This window comes from Beta vulgaris, chromosome 3 (assembly GCF_026745355.1).
Source record: "Beta vulgaris subsp. vulgaris cultivar EL10 chromosome 3, EL10.2, whole genome shotgun sequence".
Classification (NCBI taxonomy): Eukaryota; Viridiplantae; Streptophyta; class Magnoliopsida; order Caryophyllales; family Amaranthaceae; genus Beta; species Beta vulgaris.
The window spans coordinates 47,217,219-47,240,261 of NC_079204.1; the positions used below are offsets into that span (position 1 = coordinate 47,217,219).

The 23,043-nt window shown below is 39.1% G+C and overlaps 2 protein-coding genes and 1 non-coding gene across 3 annotated transcripts; 1 reads left to right on the top strand and 2 right to left on the bottom strand.

The window, feature by feature from the left end:
• Positions 1-3,613: 3,613 nt before the first annotated feature.
• Positions 3,614-3,720, top strand: LOC125496235 (small nucleolar RNA R71). The gene has a single exon (XR_007272932.1). It is a non-coding gene; the product is annotated as a small nucleolar RNA R71 (small nucleolar RNA).
• Positions 3,721-13,455: 9,735 nt separating this feature from the next.
• On the bottom strand, positions 13,456-14,526 carry LOC125495730 (uncharacterized). Its single transcript, XM_057393401.1, has 3 exons — positions 14,302-14,526; positions 13,812-14,209; positions 13,456-13,723 (listed from the first exon to the last, which is right to left on the bottom strand). The coding sequence occupies exons 1-3, from the start codon at positions 14,491-14,493 to the stop codon at positions 13,456-13,458; spliced, it is 858 nt and encodes a 285-aa protein (XP_057249384.1). The 5' UTR covers positions 14,494-14,526.
• A 44-nt stretch (positions 14,527-14,570) lies between these two features.
• LOC125495916 (uncharacterized) lies at positions 14,571-15,307 on the bottom strand. Its single transcript, XM_048640688.2, has 2 exons — positions 14,957-15,307; positions 14,571-14,864 (listed from the first exon to the last, which is right to left on the bottom strand). The coding sequence occupies exons 1-2, from the start codon at positions 15,230-15,232 to the stop codon at positions 14,631-14,633; spliced, it is 510 nt and encodes a 169-aa protein (XP_048496645.2). The 5' UTR covers positions 15,233-15,307; the 3' UTR covers positions 14,571-14,630.
• Positions 15,308-23,043: the final 7,736 nt, after the last annotated feature.

Sequence of the window (23,043 nt, forward strand, 5' to 3'; positions counted from 1 at the left end):
AGTAAAACCATGAGGTTCAATCCCACAAGCCAGATAATTTGCATAATCAGCGAACCATGGAACCTCATTGTTCAGAATGGCGAACAAGGCTTCTTCTCTCAAATCGTCCTCGATAGGAATCTCCTCCAGATTGTCAGGAGGGAGGCGTGAAAGATGGTCAGCTACCACATTCTCCGTCCCCTTCTTCTCTTTCATCTCAAAATCAAACTCCTGAAGAAGCAACACCCACCTAATGAGCCTAGGCTTAGCATCCTTCTTACTCATCAAATACCGGACCGCAGAATGATCCGTATACACCACGCCTTATTACATGTCAAGTAGGAACGGAACTTGTCAAAAGCAAATACCACGGCCAACATTTCCTTTTCCGTAGTTGCATAGTTCCGTTGAGCATCATCCAGAGTCCTACTTGCATAGGCTATCACATGTAGCCTCCCTTCCTTGCGTTGCCCAAGAACAACTCCCACTGAAAAGTCACTAGCATCGCACATTAGTTCAAAAGGCAAGCTCCAATCCGGAGCTTGCACAATGGGGGCAGAAGTAAGGGCTTTCTTAAGAGTTTCAAAAGCCTTAGTACAAGACTCATCAAACGCAAAATCAACATCTTTTGAAGTAGATTCGTCAATGGTTTGGCTATTTGAGAGAAATCCTTGATGAAACGTCGGTAAAAACCAGCATGTCCAAGGAAAGCCGAACTCCCGTCACCGAGTTCGGTGGCGGAAGCTTCTCAATAACCGAAACCTTTGCCGGATCTACTTCAATACCCTTTTTCGACACTTTATGCCCAAGTACAATGCCTTCCTCGACCATAAAGTGACACTTTCCCAATTCAGTACAAGGTTCGTCTCTTGACACCTTTTTAACACAAATTCAAGATTAACCAGACATGTGTCAAAAGACGAACCACACACACTAAAGTCGTCCATGAAGACTTCAATGGAATCTTCTAGCATGTCAGAGAAGATTGCTGTCATACACCTCTGAAAAGTGGATGGGGCATTACACAAACCAAAGGGCATCCTTCGATATGCAAATGTCCCATACGGACAAGTAAAGGTGGTTTTCTCTTGGTCATCCGGATGAATGGGGATTTGAAAGAATCCGGAATAACCATCAAGAAAACAGAAGTGTGAATGACGAGCAAGCCTCTCCAACATTTGGTCAATGAAGGGAAGGGGGAAATGATCTTTCCGGGTGGATTTGTTCAGTTTCTGTAATCAATACAGACTCTCCACCCGTGACAGTCCTAGTTGAGATTGTTTCTCCTTTCTCATTCTCAACTATAGTCATGCCCCCTTTTTTGGAACCACGTGAATCGGGCTCACCCACTTGCTATCTGAGATAGCATAAATGATTCCCGCGTCACGTAGTTTCAAGATCTCCTTTTTAACAACCTCTTTGAGGTTGGGATTGAGCCTTCTCTGATGCTCGATGGAGGAGGCATTACTATCGATGAGATGGATACGATGCATAGCAAGAGAAGGGCTTATCCCCTTAAGGTCATCAATCGAATACCCAATGACATCTTTATATTTTTGCAAAATTCCAATCAGTTTTGATATAGAAATGTCATCAAGACTCGAATTGACAATAACAGGATAAGTACATGCATCATCAAGAAAAACATATCTAAGAGAGGAGGGAAGGGGTTTGAACTCTACCTTGGGAGGAGGCTTAGAACACTCCTCTTTTCAGTGGATGATGCAGCTAGAACCTCAAACGCCTCATCTTGCGTGTCCTCTTCCATGTCCAAGTTAAGGGTGTCGGTAAGTGCAGCATACAAATCGCTCCCAGAATCATCCACACTCATGGTGTCCTCACCTCATCTTCCACTAGGCTTACCCGGCAAATTTTCTCCATCATAGGCCTCTTCAGTGTCTTAGAGAACTCGAACACCACCCGCTCATTAGCTACCTCAACCGTGATTGTGTCGTTTTTGCAGTTTATCACGGCACCCAAAGTCTTCAGAGCTTCTCTTCCCAGAATAAGAGGAGTCTCAGGATCTTCCTCCATATCCATCACCACAAAGTCGCATGGTACAAACACATGCCCAACTTGAATCGGTATATCCTCCAACTCACCACAAGGGACTCTCACAGTGCGGTCTGCCAATTGAATCGTTTTGCGCGTAGGATGAAGAGGAAATTTCAGGTGCTTTGCAATAGAAAGGGATCAAATTGACACTGGCTCCCAGATCGGCCAGTGCACCCTTAGGTTCTAAGTCACCTATCTTCACTGGCAAGGTGAAACTCCCGGGATCTCTTTGCTTCTTGGGCATAGTTCGTTGCACAAGAGCACTCACTTGGTAAGGTAGGGAGATAAGCTCATCTTCAAGTTTTCGCTTATTGGAGAGGATCTCTTTCAAGAATTTAGCATAAGCTGGCATTTGAGACATAGCCTCAAGGAATGGAATGTTGATTTGCAGGCTCTTCATCACATTCAGAAATTTAGTGAACTTGTCACTCAACTTTCTCTCTACCAACCTGTGAGGATAGGGAACCGGAGGCACATAGGATTTGGTTGGTGGAGGTGATGGCAATGTGTTTTTGTCACCAACTTGAACATGTGACTCATCCTTCTCCTCAACGTCCTCTTTCTCAGTTTCCTCAGCTCCATCCTCCTTCTCAACAACCTCAGCTTCTCCATCCTGCTCTAACTCCCCATTCGGCATCTTAGGACCCGCATAACTTGTTCCCGACCTCAAATGAATGGCTTTGGCTTGATGGAGGTTGGGGTTAGGAATGGGTTGGCCTGGAAGTTGATTTGTGGGGGTGGAGGGATTCTTCTCAGCTACTTGGGCAATTTGGGTTTCAAGCATTTTGTTGTGGGCTTGTAGCTCTTGAAACCTTTGCTCATGGTTTTGGAGAATTTGGTTCATGGATTGGAGTTGTTGGAGAATTTGGAGAGAGGTGGGATCGGAAGATGGTGTAGGTTCGGGATTTTGTTTGGGGAAAGGAAGGTTGGAGGGAGGTTTTGGGTTGTTGGTCCTTTGATGTGGAGCTTGGTATGTGTTGGACCCTTGTGAGGAGGAACCACCTTGGTTATAGTTTTGGTTTTGGTTATACCCTTGCGCAAACCCTTGGTTGTGAGCTTGGTTGTACCCTTGTTGAGGTTGATTCCATCCTTGTTGAGGTTGGTTGAATCCTTGGGTGTAGTTTTGTTGAGGTTGTCTCCAACCTCCTTGTTGATTGTTCCTATACCCTTGATTCCCTTGATATCCATCTCCTCTTGAATTGATTGCCGCCACTGCTCCGAATGGGTACCTCCACAATAAGAAGTATCATGGTTAGTACCACCACAAATATCACAAGAAAAAGAGTTTACCTGTGAAGGAGTAGACGATGCAAGATTGATCTTGGAGAGCTTCTTATCGAGTTGGTCCATCTTAGCTTGAATTTGATCCATGGGGTCAATTTCAAACTTTCCGCTCTTCTTAGGTTGAGCACCTCTTCGTCTTCCACCCCATGAGTAGTTCTTGATCACCTCCTCAATTGTGGACTCAAGTTGTTCTTGCGGGATCTTAGATAGTTGACCTCCCGCTCCAGCATCAAGATTGGCCCGTGAAATCGGATCAAGACCATCATAGAAGAATCGCATGAGTAGATTCTTGTTGAACTCATGGTGTGGGCATGAACGGATCATCTCCTTGAACCGCTCCCAAGCTTCGGCAAGTGTCTCATCGTTCTCTTGCTCAAATGAGGAGATCTTCCTCCTTATGTCCGCAGTCTTCCACTCCGGGAAGTATTTCTTCAAGAATGCCATCGTGACTTCTTCCCATGTAGTGAGGGAATTAGCAGGCAAGCTCTTGAGCCATGACTTTGCTTTTCCGGTAAGAGAGGACCGGAACAGGTGCATCTTGATGTAGTCAGGAGAGACATCATTAGTGTTATCATGGCACAGATCTCGAGAAACCTGTCGAGATGGTCTAGAGGATCTTCATCTGACCCCCCACAAAACTGCTCTGCTTTCACCATCCGAGTATACTGAGGGTGAATGCTGAAATTTGTAGTGGTGGTAGGGAGTCGAATTCCACCTTGAAGAACATAGGAACCCGGATTTCCGAAATCCCTAAACAGTTGTGGATTTTCTTCACCCATTTCTGATTCAACTTCACTTGATGTACTTGAGATTGGTGAAGAAGGCTCGGAACCCAAAGTCAGATTTCCCAAATTCTTCCGAAGCTTTCGCAACGTACGGTCGATTTCAAGATCTAGAGGCAATGTGGGTGAACCGTGAGTTCTTCTTCTCATGTAACACAACAAAGCTAAGCAGAGGATTAGCAAATAACAACCACAGTTAAAAAGAAAATAAAAGAAAATCAACTAAGCAAACTAAACTAAAATATACTTCAATCAATAGCACAGTTCCCCGGCAACGGCGCCATTTTGATAAGAGGTTTTTAGTGTGTCGTTAAGGCACTAAGAACGCTTTCCAAACAATATTTATAATCCTAACAAGCAATTACTAAGAGAATAGTAAGGGCAAGTCAAGGGTCGATCCACAGGGAAAATGGGATTGATTAAAGTCTATCAAGTCAGACTACCTAATTGAAAGGTATTTGGGGTTTGAAAGATGTTTGGTAACAATTAAGACTAACTATCAACTAGAACAAGCAAATATGAGAGTTTAAATATCAAATAAAAGACACTAGAGTTAAGGTTACTAGTATGAATAAGAACGGATGATGATTGTTAATGCGATTGTGAAGCAACAAAGACGATTATGCAAGGTTTAGTTCTCCTCTAAATACTCGAGTCCTCTCTCGAATGGTCCTCAAGAGTAATACTTAATCATCAACTAAATCCTCTCTCGAATGGTCTTTAGTTAATTGATTAAGAGATTATTTGGAAAACCCCTAATGAAGGATCCCCTTAATTTCCATCCAATATCTTGGTATAGAAATTAAGTTGATTCTTGGGGATGATAAAAGAGTTCAAAATCCGATTTAAGAACATTTGAAATCAAAATACCAAAGTATAAATGTGATCAATATCTATCCTAAGGTCTCAAAACACCAAGATCAATGCATAACCTTCTCCATACATCACAATCACATCAACATCATATTTAAAACCCTAATTCATACTTTCACCCTAACCCTAGATATGAAACTACTCACTAATCATGGAGTTAAAGCAATTAAACAATAATCTATGACTAATCTAAGGCTAAACATGATTAAGTAATGATTAAACTAATAGAAATCCAATTTTAAACTAAGAGAATGAAGATCTTAAATAATATAAGAACATAAACAAAACCAAGAGAATGAAATAAAAACTAAAACTTTGAATTGAATTGAATGAAAAGTACCTTGAATGTAAATCGAATCACAAACTATGATCTCTAATCTCAATTACCAATGAAAACTAAGTGTTTTCTCTCTAATACAAAACCCTAAATATATGTGAAAGATAGAATAAAGCGTAAGTCCCAACTCCTCTCGAAAAGAGGGTTTAATGATCGATTGTTTTTTTCCGGATCGTGAGGTGCGGGCGCACCAAAAGGAGGTGCGGGCGCACCGCTCAGGTGCGGGCGCACCAGACTTCAGGTGTGGGCGCACCTGAGTCTTCTGCCTCAGGGTGGACTCTCTTCGTCAAAAGGTGCGGGCGCACCAGATTAAGGTGCGGGCGCACCAGATGAAGGTGCGGGCGCACCAAATGTAAGGTGCGGCGCACCAATGTAGTCTGTTTTGTGCTCCATAATTGGTCGATGGTGCGGGCGCACCAGTGGCTTGTGCGGGCGCACCATCGTGTGCGGGGCATACCAAGCGCACCTACAGGCTACCTTTCAGCCTCTAGCTCATCCCTTATGCCATGTCTCGCATTTCTCGACCCCGAAGAGGGCAATACCTGCAATAGAAACACGAACAAACATGGTGAAAGCATATGTGCTAGAAATTCGATCGAAATAGATCGAAAATCTAGCAAAATGTCACTATGACCAAGTATGATCACGTGAATGAAATAGAAGGGAAAAGTGAGGAGAAAGAAGGGAGAAAAGGAGGAAAAGGGAGCTAAAACAAGCCAAAAGAAGGTCATAAAGTGCGTTAGAAACGCACTTATCACTCTCCATACCTGATAGTTTTCAGCTTTGATGAATATTGCCATGCGGTTCTTCCAATAGTTGTAGTACTTCCCATTGAACATAGGAGGCCTTTGAGTGGAATAACCTTCTTCAAGTTTCTCGGTGGTATTCATTGTTCCTTGGATCTTTTTCTCAATAGGGTTTCCTATCTTACGTGAGTCCTTGCTCTGATACCAATTGTTATTTTCCTAGGAACACTACAAGAGGGGGGTGAATTGTAGGTGTAGAAATAAACGTAACTTTTTGCGGAAATTAAAACTTAAACGAATAAACAAGCTAGAGGAACACAAGGGATTTTTACGAGGAAAAACTTCTTGGGCCCAACAAGAAGAAACAACCTCGACCACTAGGGATTTTAAACTCAACACTTTCACTAATTAGGCCAAACAACTTTGCTACAACCTAATTCTAACTCGAGCCACACCTTGAGTTCCTAAACTCAAGTTCCTGAGCCACTGTTCCCTTAACAGCAGTTCCTCTCAACTTCACTCGAAGTTTTCTCACACATACAAGCTTCACTCAAAGCCTCTCTCTTACAGAACTTCACTCAAAGTTCCCTTACCCCAAAAACCAAAATACAATTGATCGAAATAAGCTTAGTGGAATTAGAGTAAGAAGGCAAAGAACAAATGGCTATTATGAGAGAATGAAGGCACTGACACTTAATTAGTTAAACTCACTTAATTACTTAGTCAGACACAATTTGGAACTTATTTAGACTTCTATATTTATAGTGTTAATCATGAAGAACGTGGGATTAAAGCTAGAGTACATGTTTAGTCCATTAACCCATGATGTTCCTTCCCCTAAGGAACACGTTTCACATCATGTCCCATGATCCCATGAACTACAAATGAACGTGGATATATTTTAGCCACTACTCCTAAGTAATAGGAGTTCCTTGAGCTTTATCCGAAAATCAGTTTTATAAAAACTCTTTTTATCTTTAAAACTGAATTTTTAATCTTTAAGAAAATAATATCTTTTAAACAAATTCTTTCTAAAACCCGGATATTTATTTTCTTAATTTTTCCGAAAAATAAAATCTTTTTCTTAAACAGATTTTCTTTTTGAAACTGATTTTATCATTTGAAATTAGATATAACTAATTTCCTATAATTTAGGCATGATTTACTCAAATATATTTTTAACCGTTATATTGTTGCACGCCTAAGTCTAGTTCCTTTTATTAACTCAGTTCCTTTAACATATTCGTTTAGTGCCACTTAGCTTGTTCCTTACAAAGGAACAAACTCTCATTCTCAAATAAACTGCCACTGTTCCTTACCATTCTTTCTTTGTTCCTTTGCATTGGATCTAGAAAATAAAACGCCTTGCTTCTATTCTTCTTGATCCAATGCTTGCTCCAGTATCAACTTAGAAACTTCTTTACTTAGCCTTTGAAATCCTCTCTTGACTTCTTCCTTGACTTCGTATTTCTCCCAGTTCCTTTCATTGATACCTTAAACACCGTAAACTTAAATAACTCGTTAGTTCACTACTTAGTTTGCATCTTTGTTTCTTTGTCATCATCAAAACTAGGGTTCAACAGTCGCAGCTCGCGAAATTCCTTCTGTTTTCCTGCGATTTTGTGTGGCTTCGCGAATTGACGGTTTGTCAATGTATTGTTTCGGTTTCTCAGAAAAAATTGAGCATTAGTATATATATGAGAACTCTCATATGATGAAGGAAATAATGAAAAAATCACATTCTCTCTATTGCATAAAAATCAAAAGTTCATCATCTTTACAAATTATTTCTTCCTTTCACTCATTTGACAAATCTCATAACGAACATGATATTTGTTGTTCTTCTTTGTATCTCGGAAGTGAATTCCTTGCCACCCGTGCTCTGATAAATAGATTAGAAAGCATAAATAACATGTAGTCAAATTCATGTTAATACATATCAGTATTTAGTCAAACGATTGTTGCAAAGAGAGAAGCTACCGGATTATCAACAATGTCGATATTACTACTCACTTTTTTTTTATTTCATTAAACATAAGGAAAACGCAATTTTCCCTTTATTTGATAGACTTTCAAAATCAAGAAACGTTTCCTCATTTTGGACACGTTTTCTAATCGTGTTCGACGCGTGTCGCAGACATGTCACTTTTGGTACTGGAAACTCAAAACTTTAGGTCAGGGACGTGTTCATGTTTCATAGATGGGATTTTTTTTTTTATGAACTGATGCTTGCTAGGTAATCTCCGAGCAATGATGAGTTTTCACATCCATATATATTTATTTGATCCATTTGAGCCATGAATCCAGTACAAAGTACAAAGAAAGGGGGGGATTCGAACCTGTGAACTAACACCTCAATCTTAACTAATAAGTCAAGACATCCTTGATTTTCAAATCCATATATGAAAAAAAGGAATTTGACTTCAATTAAATCATTCAAAATAATTAGTCAATGTCTAACAAGCTCGCTATTTATATCTTTGATAAATTAATCTATTAAAGCTTGATGTATTTATGAGAGACTTTGTCAACTTTTGGCTTTTTTTTAGTATATTGTATAGACTACAAATATAGGAAAACAGGAAGATTTGTCAATATTTATCTTACTAGGACATTTTTTTTAATAAATACTTAGGTTGTCTGAAATTTTATAAGTATCAAGGTTGACAAATTTTTTACTTTTGAAATCACTACACTTAAACGTTGTGAAAAAATAAATAGTTTTGTACTGTTAGTGACACATGAAATTATGATTTTGTCCTTCCCCAAACAACACCACCACCACGACCACCACCCCACCACTATCCCACCTCATGCAACAACCACACTTGCCACTATTGCCGCCGCCACCACCCCACCCCCCCCCCCAAACATCAACCCACCCGCAACCACAACCAAGTACAAACTAACGGTTTTGAGAAAATTTCCCTTCACTAATGGAACATAATCACATGCCACTAACGAAGCAAAACTAACGGTTTTGCGAAAATCTATTAAGTAGTAGTGATTCCAAAATAAATGACAGAAAGTAGATATTTACAAAAAAATTTAGACAACCTAGTTATTTATTTCAAAAAAGTGCCCAAATTGTGGTATTTATTAGCAAAATTTCCATAGATATATAAAGATTTTAGAAACAATAGGAAATGGAAATAGGTGTTTGATTGAAAATTGGAAATAACTTTTTCGTGGAAAGTCCCATTTCTCTACGTAAACAATTTCCTTCACCTTGTACGAAATAGAAGTTCCTAAATCTATGACAAAATTTCCCTTCACTTTCGAGAACTTCCTAGGAATAAAACTGGTAACTGTTGGAGATTTAGAGTATAAGTTAGTTTATTTCATGATATGTTGTTTCAAGTTACTTGGGTATGGTGGTGTTACTTGAAACAATATATGAAATACTATGCTTTGTTATGAAGAGCAATGACATTTGTTGCAAGTCTCTTACAAGCAGTAGCCTCGCAACACTCTGCCCAGCATGTTGTAGCAAGCTCGCACAAACACAGGCGAGGAGGCAGGCAGAAAGCGCTGCTCGCGACTCGCGAGCCAGGTCGCACTTCGCGAGGCTGAACGTTCACAAGCAGTAAGGGACAGAGCACTGGTGGCACCTCGCGACGCTTCCCAGGTCGCGTGTCGCGACAATGGTCGCGACTCGCGAAATTCCTTCTGTTTTCCTGCGGTTTTGCGTTGCTTCGCGAATTGACGGTTTGTCAATGTATTGTTTTGGTTTCTCAGAAACAATTGAGCATTAGTATATATATGAGAACTCTCATATGATGAAGGAAATAATGAAAAAATCATACTCTCTTTATTGCATAAAAATCAAAAGTTCATCATCTTTACAAATTATTTCTTCCTTTCACTCATTTGACAAATCTCATAACGAGCGTGATATTTGTTGTTCTTCTTTGTATCTCGGAAGTGAATTCCTTGCCACCCGTGCTAGTGTAGGGTAGGAATATTGCTTTTGGGAAAGTATCCCAACACGCCTAGAAGATTCTAAGTTCATCAAGTATTCATCTTCATCACCCCTTTTACATATTCTAACAATCCAAAAGCAATATATCTTGAAGATGGCTATGGTACGTGAGATGACTTCGAATTTTCAGAAACTTGACAAGCTAAGTTTGAAGGTGTGGGTTTCCGTAGATGGCAAAAGAAGATGCATTTTCTTCTCACTTCTCTTTCGGTGGCATATGTTTTGAGTACTCCAAAACCCGAGTTTGTGGAAGATGAAACTTTGGAGGCCTCAAGGAGAAGGAACAAGGGGAGAACGATGATTATATATGCCGTGGTCATATTCTAAACGGTATGTCTGACACTTTATTTGATGTTTATCAATTCTATGAATCTGCTAAAATGCTTTGGGATGACCTTGAGTCAAAATACATGGCCGAAGATGCATCTAGTAAGAAGTTCTTAGTTAGTAATTTTAATAACTTTAAGATGAATGAAACTAGGCCTGTGATGGAACAATTCCATGAAATTCAAAAGATTTTAGGAAGTTTAAAACAACACAATATTAGTATGGATGAAACATTTATTGTATCTTCAATAATTGACAAATTACCACCAAGTTAGAAGGATGTTAGGAATACTCTTAAGCATAGAAAAGATGATATAAATGTGGAACAATTGGGTGCTCATCTTCGGATTGAAGAGGGCATTCGGGTTCAAGATGGACAAAAGGAGGTAAATCCTAATTCCTCTACTATTAACATGGTGGAGGATGGAAAGTCCAATGACTCGAATCCTAAGAAGAGGGCTAACAACTACACCAAAGGCAACATTTCAAGAAGCCTAAGAATGGTGGAGTTGTTCAACAACGTGGTTGTTGGGAGTGTGGCAAGCCCGGACACTGCAAGAAGGATTGCTTCCTTTGGAAGAAGAAGATGAACAAAAAGAATGAGCAAGGTGGAGGGAAAGGCGAGTCTAGCCAATCCCAAGCCAAACAAGGTACTTGTGCACAACTTTCATGTAATTCGAGTTTGAATTATATGTGTATGGTTTCTGAAATCTTTTGTGTACAGGATGATTGTTCATGGTATATCGATTCAGGAGCTTCAAGGCATGTGTGCAAGGAACTATCTTTATTTAAAACCTTCAAGGAGGTGGACAATGGAGAAGTTTTATACATGGGAAATGACTCTATAGCTCAAGTTCTTGGTGTAGGACAAGTAGAGTTAGTCTTTAGTTCCGGAAAATCTCTAGTGTCACTAGTAGAGAAAACGCAATTTGCGTCGGACCTGAGGCGCCCATTTGCGTCGGACTTTGGTGCGACGCCAAAGCCCTCGACGCAAATGACAAGGAAACGATCTGCGTCGCTCGGGAAACGACGCAAATGGATGAGCTATGTGCGTCGCACCTATATACGGTGTGACGCACATTCCCTTCAAACCAGGCCAGCATGAGAAGACAATGTGCGTCGCACCTTGGCCATGTGCGACGCACATTGCCCTGCTGCCATGCTGCTGAGAAGGCCATGTGCGTCGCACATTGCCAAGGTGCGACGCACATGGCCTTCTCAGCAGCATGGCAGCAGGGCAATGTGCGTCGCACATGGCCAAGGTGCGACGCACATTGTGTGTAATTTGCGTCGCACTTAGTGCCATGTGCGACGCAAATTGCTCATAAAATTATTTTTTTTTTCGATTTTTTCAGATTTTCTGTTGGTTTGTTTACATATTACTAATATTCGATGATTCAAAACTAAACAAACATTCATATTAATAATTGTGAGGGGAAAATTCGGCAGAGTCTCCTTTGTAATATGGATAACCCAAGAAATCGTTGGGAATATATATATATATATATCAAAACCTGTTTCAATACATCTCAAATAATCCCAAGCAAGCAAACCAATGTTGCCATATACTCAACCAAAGTTGCAATAATAAAGCAATTATGTACATCTACTACACTTACTACACTAACACTACTTGGCCCTTTCTTCTCCCACGAGATGTTGAAAGAATCGCGCAAAATTATCTTTGATTTCGTTGATATCTTCTATGGTGTATGGTTCAACGCTTTTAGGAAAATCCTATAAATATGTTAACTTAGTTAATAAACTTTAAAATCATATAAGTAAAGTAACCAATTTACAACATATACATACCTTCTTCAAATCATTTGCCTGATAGAGGAAGCGGACGATTTGAAACATGTATTTCATAACGAAATAACCGCATTCATCTCCTCCCGTTTGTTGAGCACACTACACCACATTGAAATACACATATTAGAATCAAAAAATTAAGAAATATTAAATAGAACTATAAAATGCATATCAAATACAAAACCATAAGAGTTTTACCTTCATAGATACCCAAGACAATTTTGTTGCCTTGATACCTTCAAGGAGCAGGAATGATGTATATGCACAACAACAACAACAACAACAACAATGACGTATATGCGCTAAGTTCTATAAAAGAATTACTAGTTATAAAGTATTTAAAATACATGTAAGAATTATAAGAATTATTAACTTACGTATGCAGCGGTTCCTTGATAGCTAAGGATCTATCTGATCTCCTAAGCGAATCAAATACATATACCGTTCTTTTGTATAGAGAAAGGACGAGAAGAATCCAATGTTGACTAAAGCATGCAACAAAATGTGATAAGTTCATATATAAAGATAAAAGGGAAGCATACTTTTCAATGTACGAAAGTTGGAAAATATATAAAGCATACTTTTCAATGTATGGAAGCATGATGTATTTCATATTTCGATTGGCTCTCAATGTCCTTTGCATGTAGTTGATCGAGGCAACTGGTTCATGGTGTAGCATGGTCGCCGAAATCATACTAGGACACATGAAACCAATATTTGCGTCTCCATTCACATCACTATCATCTGACAAAAGCCTACACCCCAAATATTTATAGTTAGATGCGAATAATAATAATAAATATCAAATTTGATTAGTTTAGAGTTTGAGAAATGCACATCATAAATACTTGCAAAACGGATACATTAAGCCATTCTCCCGTCAGAAGTTGGAAAACATCTTGTCGGGAGAGAATGATCATCTCATCAGAAGGATAGTTGAAGCAGGAACCCCTTCTAACTTCGATAGTAAAAGGCTCATCTGCAGGTTTTTGGCAAAACAAACGATGCATCTCCTTGACCGCATCAGACATATCCTCAAGTGACAGGCTAATCAATGGATCGATGTGCCTATGTGCAGACTCATCGGTGCAAGGATCATTACCAACTACTGTATTCTTTTCTTCTTCTTTGCACCTTCTTTAGGTATATGTTCCTAATTCAAATCAACTTCTTTTTAATTCATATTATATATAAAATAAAGATTGTTTGGTTATTTATATAAATCAAGATTTCTAAGTATATACATTTAGATTTCTTATTATATATTAAATCATAATACTAAACATAAGTTACCTGATTATCTGAAACTAGAAATATCAACTCTTTAGGCCATTCTATGACAGAACCCTCGGCTTGACTGAGTTTCGTGATGAATGGAGTAGAGAGTGGAACTGGAACATCTGCGTAATCCACATAATACTCATCAACACTCACTCTCATGGCCGTCGTAGCGTGTGATGATGACTCCTGTCGTGGATGAACGGTACCCACAGCTACAATGATCGGTCCCGAGACATCCGCTATTGCCAAGCGACATGGAACTTGACTCTTAACATCCAATAAGAGAAAAATGACATCAATTAAGTGTTTTAGAAGCATAATATAATAATTAGAAATATAAAATGACAATATACCTGCAAATCCGCAAATGGATCATTGCCCCCGATTGACAGCTACTAGGAACGACTGGAGTGGAAGGAGTCGGTAATGGAAAACCCATTTGCGTCGCATAAGCCATAAACCTTTGCGTCACCATATCATCTATCTTCGAGTTCATCTCTTCAATAGTCTGCTCTCTAACTCTTTGACTCACTCTAGCCTCCAATGCCTGAATCTCCTCATCATCCATGCCCTTACCCTTGGAGGCACTACTCCTCCGATCAGGATCTCCCCAAACAGATGTAATCCCAATGCTACGCCCAGCTGTTAGCACACGCCCAGGTCGGTCTTTCCTCTGCAAAGCACGTGAAAGAGCATCATCCATCCGACCTGGAACAAACTCTCCTTCAGCTTCTTTCTTTTTCCAATCATCCTGCGTTCAAGTTAAAAAAAGTCATATGATTAGTAGATCGAAGACAAGTAAGGAGAACAAGAAAAACGTTATAAAATTTGAACAACGCTTACAATGGACTCTTTTATCTTCTGTGTTTCTTCATTAGGAAAGAAGAAATTTCCATCCTTATCTTTTTTCGATCTCGCGAGAAGCCAAGGCAATGTCCGATCCGGCAAGGAGGAAATCACTGATGGTGTAGAAGAGTCAACAGATGATGCTGTAGCGGAAGGGATGTACCCTCTGCTTTGCCAAATGGGAATCATCTCCGCATATGATTTTTGGCCCAAAAAATGAGGATGCTTGTTAGCAGCCTGAGAGATTCTTGTTTTGCACTTTTTGCCTAATAAAGGATTTAGTAACTAGTCAATATTAAAGAACGTAATGAAAATATAATTTCATATTATAAATTACATACCTGGAACTCCTTAGAGCTACATTTTTGTACAAACTGGTCCCATATCTCTCGTGTGATGAAAGGATACATCACGTATGGTAGCCTATCATTGTTAGGCCCCTTCCTCGTTTTCGTGATCCATCTGGTCACCAATCTTGACTTGAAATCTCTCCACCGTTTATCACATGTAGTCAAGACATCTCGTTTCTTCAAAACATCTTCTTCTATTCCAAATTCTCTCTTCAATATACAAAAATAAACTAATTAATAATAACCGATTAAAATAATAACCATAATCTCAATTAGTGTATTATAAAAATAAGGTTACTTACTTTAGCATCTTCCCACAAAGTGTTTTTCGTGCCTTCTGGAACATCATCCCAAGTGTCGTACAAGATAGACACTTTGCTTCTACTGATCTCCCCACAATAAATCTTGTACTCAACAGCATAGCGCCCAATCGGACGTATCCACTCATCCCAAGCAAGAACTCTCTGAATGCCGGGTTTGGAACGTATCCCTTTTGTAGGACCTCTTGGCCTACTTTTCTTCTTCGTAGCATCCATCAGTAATCTGGGGCTCATCAGATGCATCACGCATTGTCTCATCTGCCATCACTACACCTGAAACCATGTACATGTTAGATTAATCAATAAATTAATACACAATTATTTGAACATGCAAAACACAAAATAAATAATAAAAGATTATAAACATTAGTAGTTGTGCAAATATTACATAATTTACCTATTAATCAGCTATTTCTTTGCCAACGTAAAATCCCTCTTGTGGTCTCGGCGAATGTAATTTGTGTCTAGATCTTCCCCTAATGTACTTGGAATGACTACTGACGAAGCAATGACTTCATTGAATTGTGCATCGTAATCTTCTTCATCGTGTACATCATCAATTCCAAGTATTCTCCTTTTTCCTTCCATGACAACAAACCATTTTGAATCGGCAGGGTCAACCATGTAGAATATTTGTTTTGCTTGTGATGCCAATATTAAGTTATCTTCATGATGTCCTAACCGACTGAAATTGACTAATGTAAAAAATTCATGTTCATCTTTCTTCACACCACGACGAATATCAACCCACTTGCATTGGAACAGCGGAATCTTGAAGTCAACATAGTCAAGTTCTAATATCTCTTCAATGAACCCATAGTAAGACTTCATTTTCTCAACAACTGTTCTATCTGTTTTACTTTTATACTCTGATGACAAAGCCCCCATCGTAACACCACTGTTTTGCATCATGGATTTGTCATCTTGCCGTTCAGTATAAAATGTATAACCATTGATGTCATACCCCTCATAGGAAAGAACTTGCGTCTTTGACCCATATGCCAACCATTTCAATATATTCGTTACATCGTTAGGAGTATCAGATAATTGGTTCATAACTCGTTCTTTAAACCAATCAGCAAACGTCCGATTATGCTCAATCATCAAGTCACGTTCATTAAACAATGGATACTGAACACTAAGCACAGTCATGTGCTCATCTAAGTAAGGATGAACTTGTTTCAGATTTTGTAACACAATCAATTCTGCTTTTCTTTTCAACTCTCCATCAAGACAATCTTTTTCTCCCAATGGTACCACAACCTTCAAGCCTTCCTTCATGTCTAGATTTTGGCAAACCAATTGCTTGTGCACGTGCTAAATACTGACTTGCATATTCAGATACTTCCTCAGCAACTGTTCTTTGCACAATACTTGCTTCTGGTCTAGCTGGATTCATCACTTTACCCTTCAGAGTACCCATATGTCTTTCAAAAGGCCACATATACCCTAACAAACGGGCCCACAAAGTTTAATTTCTCTGACAAGATGGATTATCAAATGAGGCATGATGTCAAAGAATGATGGTGGAAAGTACATTTCAAATCGGCACATCGTCTCTATTACATCGGCTTGCAAATTATCTAGAATGTTAGGATCAATCACCTTGTTAGAGATAGTTCTGAAGAAGAAACACAATTTTGTGATTGTATATCTTACTTGGGAAGGCAAAATTCCTCGTATTGCAACAGGTAATATATGCTGCATCAAGATATGACAATCATGAGATTTCAAACCAACAAGTTTCAAGTCCTTCAGTGAAACAAGGTTTCGGAAATTTGACGAGTATCCAGCAGGAACCTTTAACCTATGCAGGGACTCACAAAAACTAGTTTTCTCCTTCTTAGACAAAGTGTAGCAAGCTGGTGGAAGATAATAGTGTTGTCCCCGCTCCTGAGGTGCTAGTTCAGGTCTGCCCATCTCAGCCATGTCTTTCCTAGCTTTAACTCCATCCTTTGTCTTCCCGGGCATATTCAACAATGTCCCGACAATGGCATCACAAACATTTTTCTCAATGTGCATTAAATCAAGACAATGTCTGACTTCCAAACATTCCCAATACGGAAGGTCCCAAAACTTAGATCTTTTCTTGTATAAGTTCTTTGAGACACTTTTGAAGGGCTTGCCAAAAATTGTTTCAATATCCTTTACCCTATTAGAAACCTCTTTTCCACGTAAAGGTACAGGGCTTCTCTCATCTCCACTTTTCCATTGAACAACTTTTTCTTCCTACGGAATGGATGATCTAAAGGAAGCCATGTACGATAATGCAGGTACACATTCTTTCCACAGTGATGTAACCGCTTATCAATCATATTCTCATCACAAATAGGGCATGCCTTTGCTCCTTTAACCGTATACCCTGACAAATTCCCATAAGCCGGGAAATCATTAATCGTGCAAAATATCATGGCACGCAATGTGAAGTCAGTTTTCGCATACGCATCGAACATGGAAACACCTTCATCCCACAACAATTTCAGATCTTGAAGAAGCGGGTCAAGATACACATCTATATCGTTTCCGGGTTGCTTAGGACCAGAAATAAGAAGCGATAGCATAATAAATTTACGCTTCATACATAACCAGGGAGGGAGATTATAAATTGTCAGTAGAACCGGCCAAGTGCTATGTTGGGTACCTAGTGTGCCAAATGGGTTCATCCCATCTGTACAAAGTCCAAGCCTAAGATTTCGAGGTTCTTTACCAAAATCGGGAAACTTTCGGTCGATATTTCTCCATTGCGGAGAATCGGCCGGATGTCTAAGTATCCCATCTTTCTTCCTCTCGTCCGCATGCCATCTTAGTAATCTAGCATTATTTTCATCCGAAAATAAACGCCTAAATCTCGGAATGATTGGTAGATACCAAAGAACTTTCGCCGGAGTTTCTTTCTTTCTCATCCCCTCATCATTATTTTTTTTACTTTGTATCGAGACTTTCCACACCTAGGACACTCACGCAAATCCTGGTACTCGTTTCAATACAAAAAAAAAAATCATTTTGACATGCATGTATCTTCTCATATTCCATACCTAATGGACACAACAATTTCTTTGCCTCGTAGGTAGAGTTGGGCATTTCATTCCCTTCAGGTAGCAATTCTTGTAAAAAAGTGAACAACTCACTTAGACTTTTATCTGTCCAACTATGCTTCGATTTCATATTGAACAATGTAAGGATTCCAGAAAGTTTAGTGAAATTCTCACACCCCGGATACATAGGTTTTTCCGCTGCACTTAAAATACTATCATACATATGCGGACGATCGGTTCTTTCATCCTCCAAATTGTGCAACATCTCATCTACTCTATCATGTTCATCATCTACCATGTCATTTTCATCATCTACCCTATCATTCTCATTATAACCATCTCCTTCATTCTCAACCTCATCAACATGCAAATCATCACACAAGCTAGTGGAGCTCATACCCACATCATAAAACTCTCCATGCCATGTCCACCTAGTATAGTTACTCTTAAACCCACGACGAATCAAATGATCTTTAATTTGATCCATATCACGATACCCCCTTGAGTTATTGCAATCACAACAAGGACACAAGACTAACTTTGACCCATTCTCCGATTGATGTTCTAACGCAACTCTGATAAATTCATTAACCCCTTGTAGAAATGTCGTCGAAATTCGATTACCATACATCCAGTTTCGATCCATATTCATACACTAGAGACACCAAACAAGAATACAATCGATCACATCATTCAAAGTAGTTTATCAAATGCAGTCATGACCATTTGGGTCCTTATCACTCCAACCTAACCCATCCTTGAGTTTCTCATCTCACTAGTGAATGAACATTTGGTTTTCAATTCTAAGAAAAATTCGGCAGCACTTCCCTACAGTTCTCCAAGTACACGATGAAGATAGTAGTTAAACTATCAACATATGTACCCAGAGAACGCTTAGGGAAATGAGCCGGATCTTTCTTAGAATCAAAAACCAAACATTCATTCACATCCTAAGTGAGATAAGAAACTCAAAGACAGTCCCAAACCGGGGACTATTCAAGACTTACTCCTAATGAGTAAGCCTCGAACGGGTATCTAGGCAAATGATGCACATTGCAATAAAACAACACAAACCAATCTATTCCTTAGATTTCCCTCCTCACCCCATTAAGGTATGTCCAAATAGGTTTGGTTATGCATGATTCAACATATATTTTCCCAATCACATAATAATCAAACAATTCACATATATACATTCCTAAATCCAAATAATGGTTACATTAACATACATAAAAAATAACAAAAGCTATAATACATACCTCTGCTCTCAAGGAGCAGCGAAGACAAGCACAAAGACGCGAGCTTGGAGAACCGGCAAACCGATGAGGACTAAGGTGGCAACTAAATTACAATATAAAGGAATGATATAAGTTTCAAATTCTAAATTGAGCATTCAATTATAACTCATAATTGAAGTACATAATTCTAAAGAGAGCAATCAAGAAACTATATACTACACAAACTATACAAATTCATAAGCTACGAATATCCTAAATTTAATCTCAAATTATTTCACACATGTTTATCATGATTTCAATTCTAATTTTAACCCCTTAACAAAAATTAGAACTAAGATTATTCAAAACAACCTCTAAAAAAAATTAAAATAACTTGAAAATACATGATTAATATATATTAATACAAAAAAAAAACAAAAAAAAAAAGAAATACCTACTTTGCCGGCAGCGGGACCGACGGCGGCAATTCAGTCCGTGGCGGCTGCAGGTCGCCGTAAACTTAGACCATGAGAGAGAGAACCGGCGGCAAGTCAGTCCGCAACGAATTGATTCAATGTGCACCAGCAGCAACGAATTGAGAGAGAGACCGAGATACGTGAGAGAGAGTGCACCGGCGGCGAGAATGTGAACGAGGGTGCGCCGGCGAAGAGTGCACCGGCAGAGTAAGGAACGAGAGAGAGAGAGAGAGAGAGAGAGAGAGAGAGAGTGGAAGTCGCACCAGAAGAGGATGTCGCCAGCGAGATTCAATGTGCGCCGGCAAGATTGTGAGCGAGGGTGCGCCGGCGAGAGTGTGTGCGCCGGTTTGTTTGAGTGTACGAGGGTTTCGCAGGAGAGAGAAAGGGGGATAGCAGCAGTTGCATGAGTTAGGGCTCGAAAATAAAGCCGTTGGGAAATATAACAAGAAGAGGGGAAGTATTAAAAAACCGCTTGTGCGTCGCACCCTTGGCCTTGTGCGACGCACATTAATCTCGCAACCCTTCCACTACTCGCAGCAATTTGCGTCGCTCAAGAGCACCATGTGTCGCAAAATACGTATATGCGTCGCACCTGCGTACCATGCGACGCATATATCTCTTGTCCTGGTATTGTTTTTGTTATTTTGCGTCATACACTGTTTGTCATGCGACGCAAATAGATATTTTGCGTCACTTCCGTGTATGTGCGACGCAAATAAGGAGACGCAAATCGTCCTTTTTCTACTAGTGTGTTAAGAGATGTTGTATTTGCTCCGGAACTTAGGTGTAATCTAGTGTCTGGAGCTATCTTGAATCGTATAGGTTTTAAAATGGTATTTGAGTCGGACAAGTTTATATTATCTAAGGGTGGTTTGTTTGTTGGACTTGGTTATTTGTGTAATGGTATGTTTAAACTCAGCATTTCAAATGCTTTAGTAAACAATGTGTGTGTTATTAATGATAATTCTTCTCTTTGGCATTTAAGACTTGGTCATGTTAATTATACAAAATTATATTCTATGGCTAAGGATGATTTAATTCCTTCATTTGATCCAAACATTGAGAAGTGTAGAACATGCATGCTAACCAAAATAGCCAGGTGTTCTTTCCCTAATAATGTGGAAAGAGATACTAAGTTGCTTGATTTAGTACATAGTGATCTTTGTGATTTTCATAGTACACCTTCTTTAGGAAACAAGAAATATATAATAACCTTTATTGATGATCATTCACGATTTTGTTATGTATAATTTATTGTCTACTAAAGATGAAGCCCTAGAAAAATTTGAGATCTATAAAAATGAAGTAGAATTGCAACTAAGTGACAAGGTTAAACGGTTTAGAATCGATAGAGGTGGTGAATTTCATAATCCTAGTTATTTCCAAGCTTTAGGAATAATACATGAAACAATCGTGGCTTATACACCACAACAAAATGGTATAGCGGAAAGAAAAAATAGAACTTTACAAGAAATGGTAAATTCTATGTTATCCTACTCGGGTTTGAGTGATGGTTTTTGGGGTGAAGCGGTTTTAACTGCTTGTTACATCTTGAATCGTGTTCCTATGAAAAAGAACAAAGTAACCCCTTATCAATTATGGTACAAAAGAAAACCAAATCTAAGTTACATTAGAGTTTGGGGATGTAGGGCAATAGTGAAAGTGCCGGAACCTAAACGTAAAAAGTTAGGTGAAAGAGGAGTTGAATGCATCTTGATAGGATATGCTGCTCATAGCAAGTCCTATAGGTTCTATGTTATAGAACAAAACGACTTTTGGTCGGTTCACACTATTGTCGAGTCAAGAGATGCAATTTTTGATGAAAATAGTTATTTATCGGTTCCTAGACCAAAGGACATAACTCCAAGTACCGAAATTCAAGAAATTGATCAAACTAATGATCAAGAGTTAGATGAACAAATTCTAGATGAAAATGTTGCATCTACATCATCTCAACCAAGGAGAAGTAAAAGGGTTAGGAAAGAGAAATCTTTTGGCCCGGATTTTCATGTATATTTGATTGAAGGATCAAGAGATAGTGTTTTGACTAAATTTCCATATGTCTATAATGTGGAAGGAGATCCTTTAACGTTTGATGAGGCCATGCAATCTCAAGATGCTTCATTTTCGAAGGAATCTATTGATGATGAAATGGACTCAATCATGGGGAATAACACATGGGTTCTAGCGGACCTACCTCCTAAATGCAAACCAATAGGGTGCAATTGGATTTTCAAGAAGAAAATGAAAATCGATGGAACTATTAACAAGTTCAAAGCCCGGTTGGTGGCTCAAGGCTTTTCTCAAAAGTCGGGTATCGATTATTTCGATACATATGCACCTGTAGCTCGAATCTCCACTATAAGATTATTGATTGCTCTTGCGGCAATTCATAATCTTGTGATCCATCAAATAGATGTCAAGACCGCGTTCTTGTATGGAGAATTAGATGAGGAGGTTTACATGAGACAGCCAGTTGGTTTTGTTGTCAAAGGTTAAGAACAAAAAATTTGCAAGCTAATTAGATCTTTGTATGGGCTAAAACAAGCACCTAAGCAATGTCATCAAAAGTTTGATGAGGTAGTGTTGTCTAACAGTTTCAAATTGAACAATTCAGACAAGTGTGTGTATAGCAAATTTGATGACATTGGTCATGGTGTAATGATTTGCTTATATGTAGATGACATGTTAATTTTTGGAACTGATTTATCCCAAGTTGAGTGGACTAAATCTTTTCTATCGTCTAAGTTCTCAATGAAAGATTTGGGGGAGGCGGATGTCATTCTAGGAATTAGAATTAAAAGAAGCAAAGGTAAATTGAGTTTGTCTCAATCTCACTACATTGAAAAGGTTCTTAAGAAATTCGATGTTAGTGGTTGCTCTTTTGTGTCAACTCCAATGGACCCTAGTGAGAAATTAATGCCTAATGAAGGTAGTGCTGTGTCTCAACTTGAGTACTCAAGGGTGATTGGATGTTTGATGTATGCTATGACGAGTACTAGGCCGGATATCGCATTTGCGGTAGGCAAACTTAGTAGGTATACTAGTAATCCTAGTATGCAACATTGGCAAGCTATTCGTCGTGTGTTGAGATATTTAGGGAAAACCAAAGACTACGGTTTATCCTACAGTGGATATCCTTCGGTTTTAGAAGGGTATTCAGATGCAAGTTGGATCTCTAATAAAGAGGATCACTCTTCTACAAGTGGATGGGTATTTCTACTTGGGGGAGGTGCTATATCTTGGGCTTCCAAGAACAAACTTGCATAGCGGATTCCTCCATAAATTCGGAGTTTATCGCTTTATCCTCCGCAAGCAAGGAGGCGGAGTGGTTAAAGAAT

Bases quoted from the DNA above. Each gene is read 5' to 3' on its own strand.
- LOC125495730 (XM_057393401.1), bottom strand. From the start codon at position 14,493: ATGATTCCCATTTGGCAAAGCAGAGGGTACATCCCTTCCGCTACAGCA. The intron at 14,210-14,301 runs GTAAGCGTTGTT...ACTTGAACGCAG, and splicing joins AGAAGATAAAAGAGTCCATT to GATGATTGGAAAAAGAAAGA. The intron at 13,724-13,811 runs GTATATTGTCAT...GGATGTTAAGAG, and splicing joins ATCCATTTGCGGATTTGCAG to TCAAGTTCCATGTCGCTTGG.
- LOC125495916 (XM_048640688.2), bottom strand. From the start codon at position 15,232: ATGAGACAATGCGTGATGCATCTGATGAGCCCCAGATTACTGATGGAT. The intron at 14,865-14,956 runs GTAAGTAACCTT...TGTATATTGAAG, and splicing joins CTTTGTGGGAAGATGCTAAA to AGAGAATTTGGAATAGAAGA.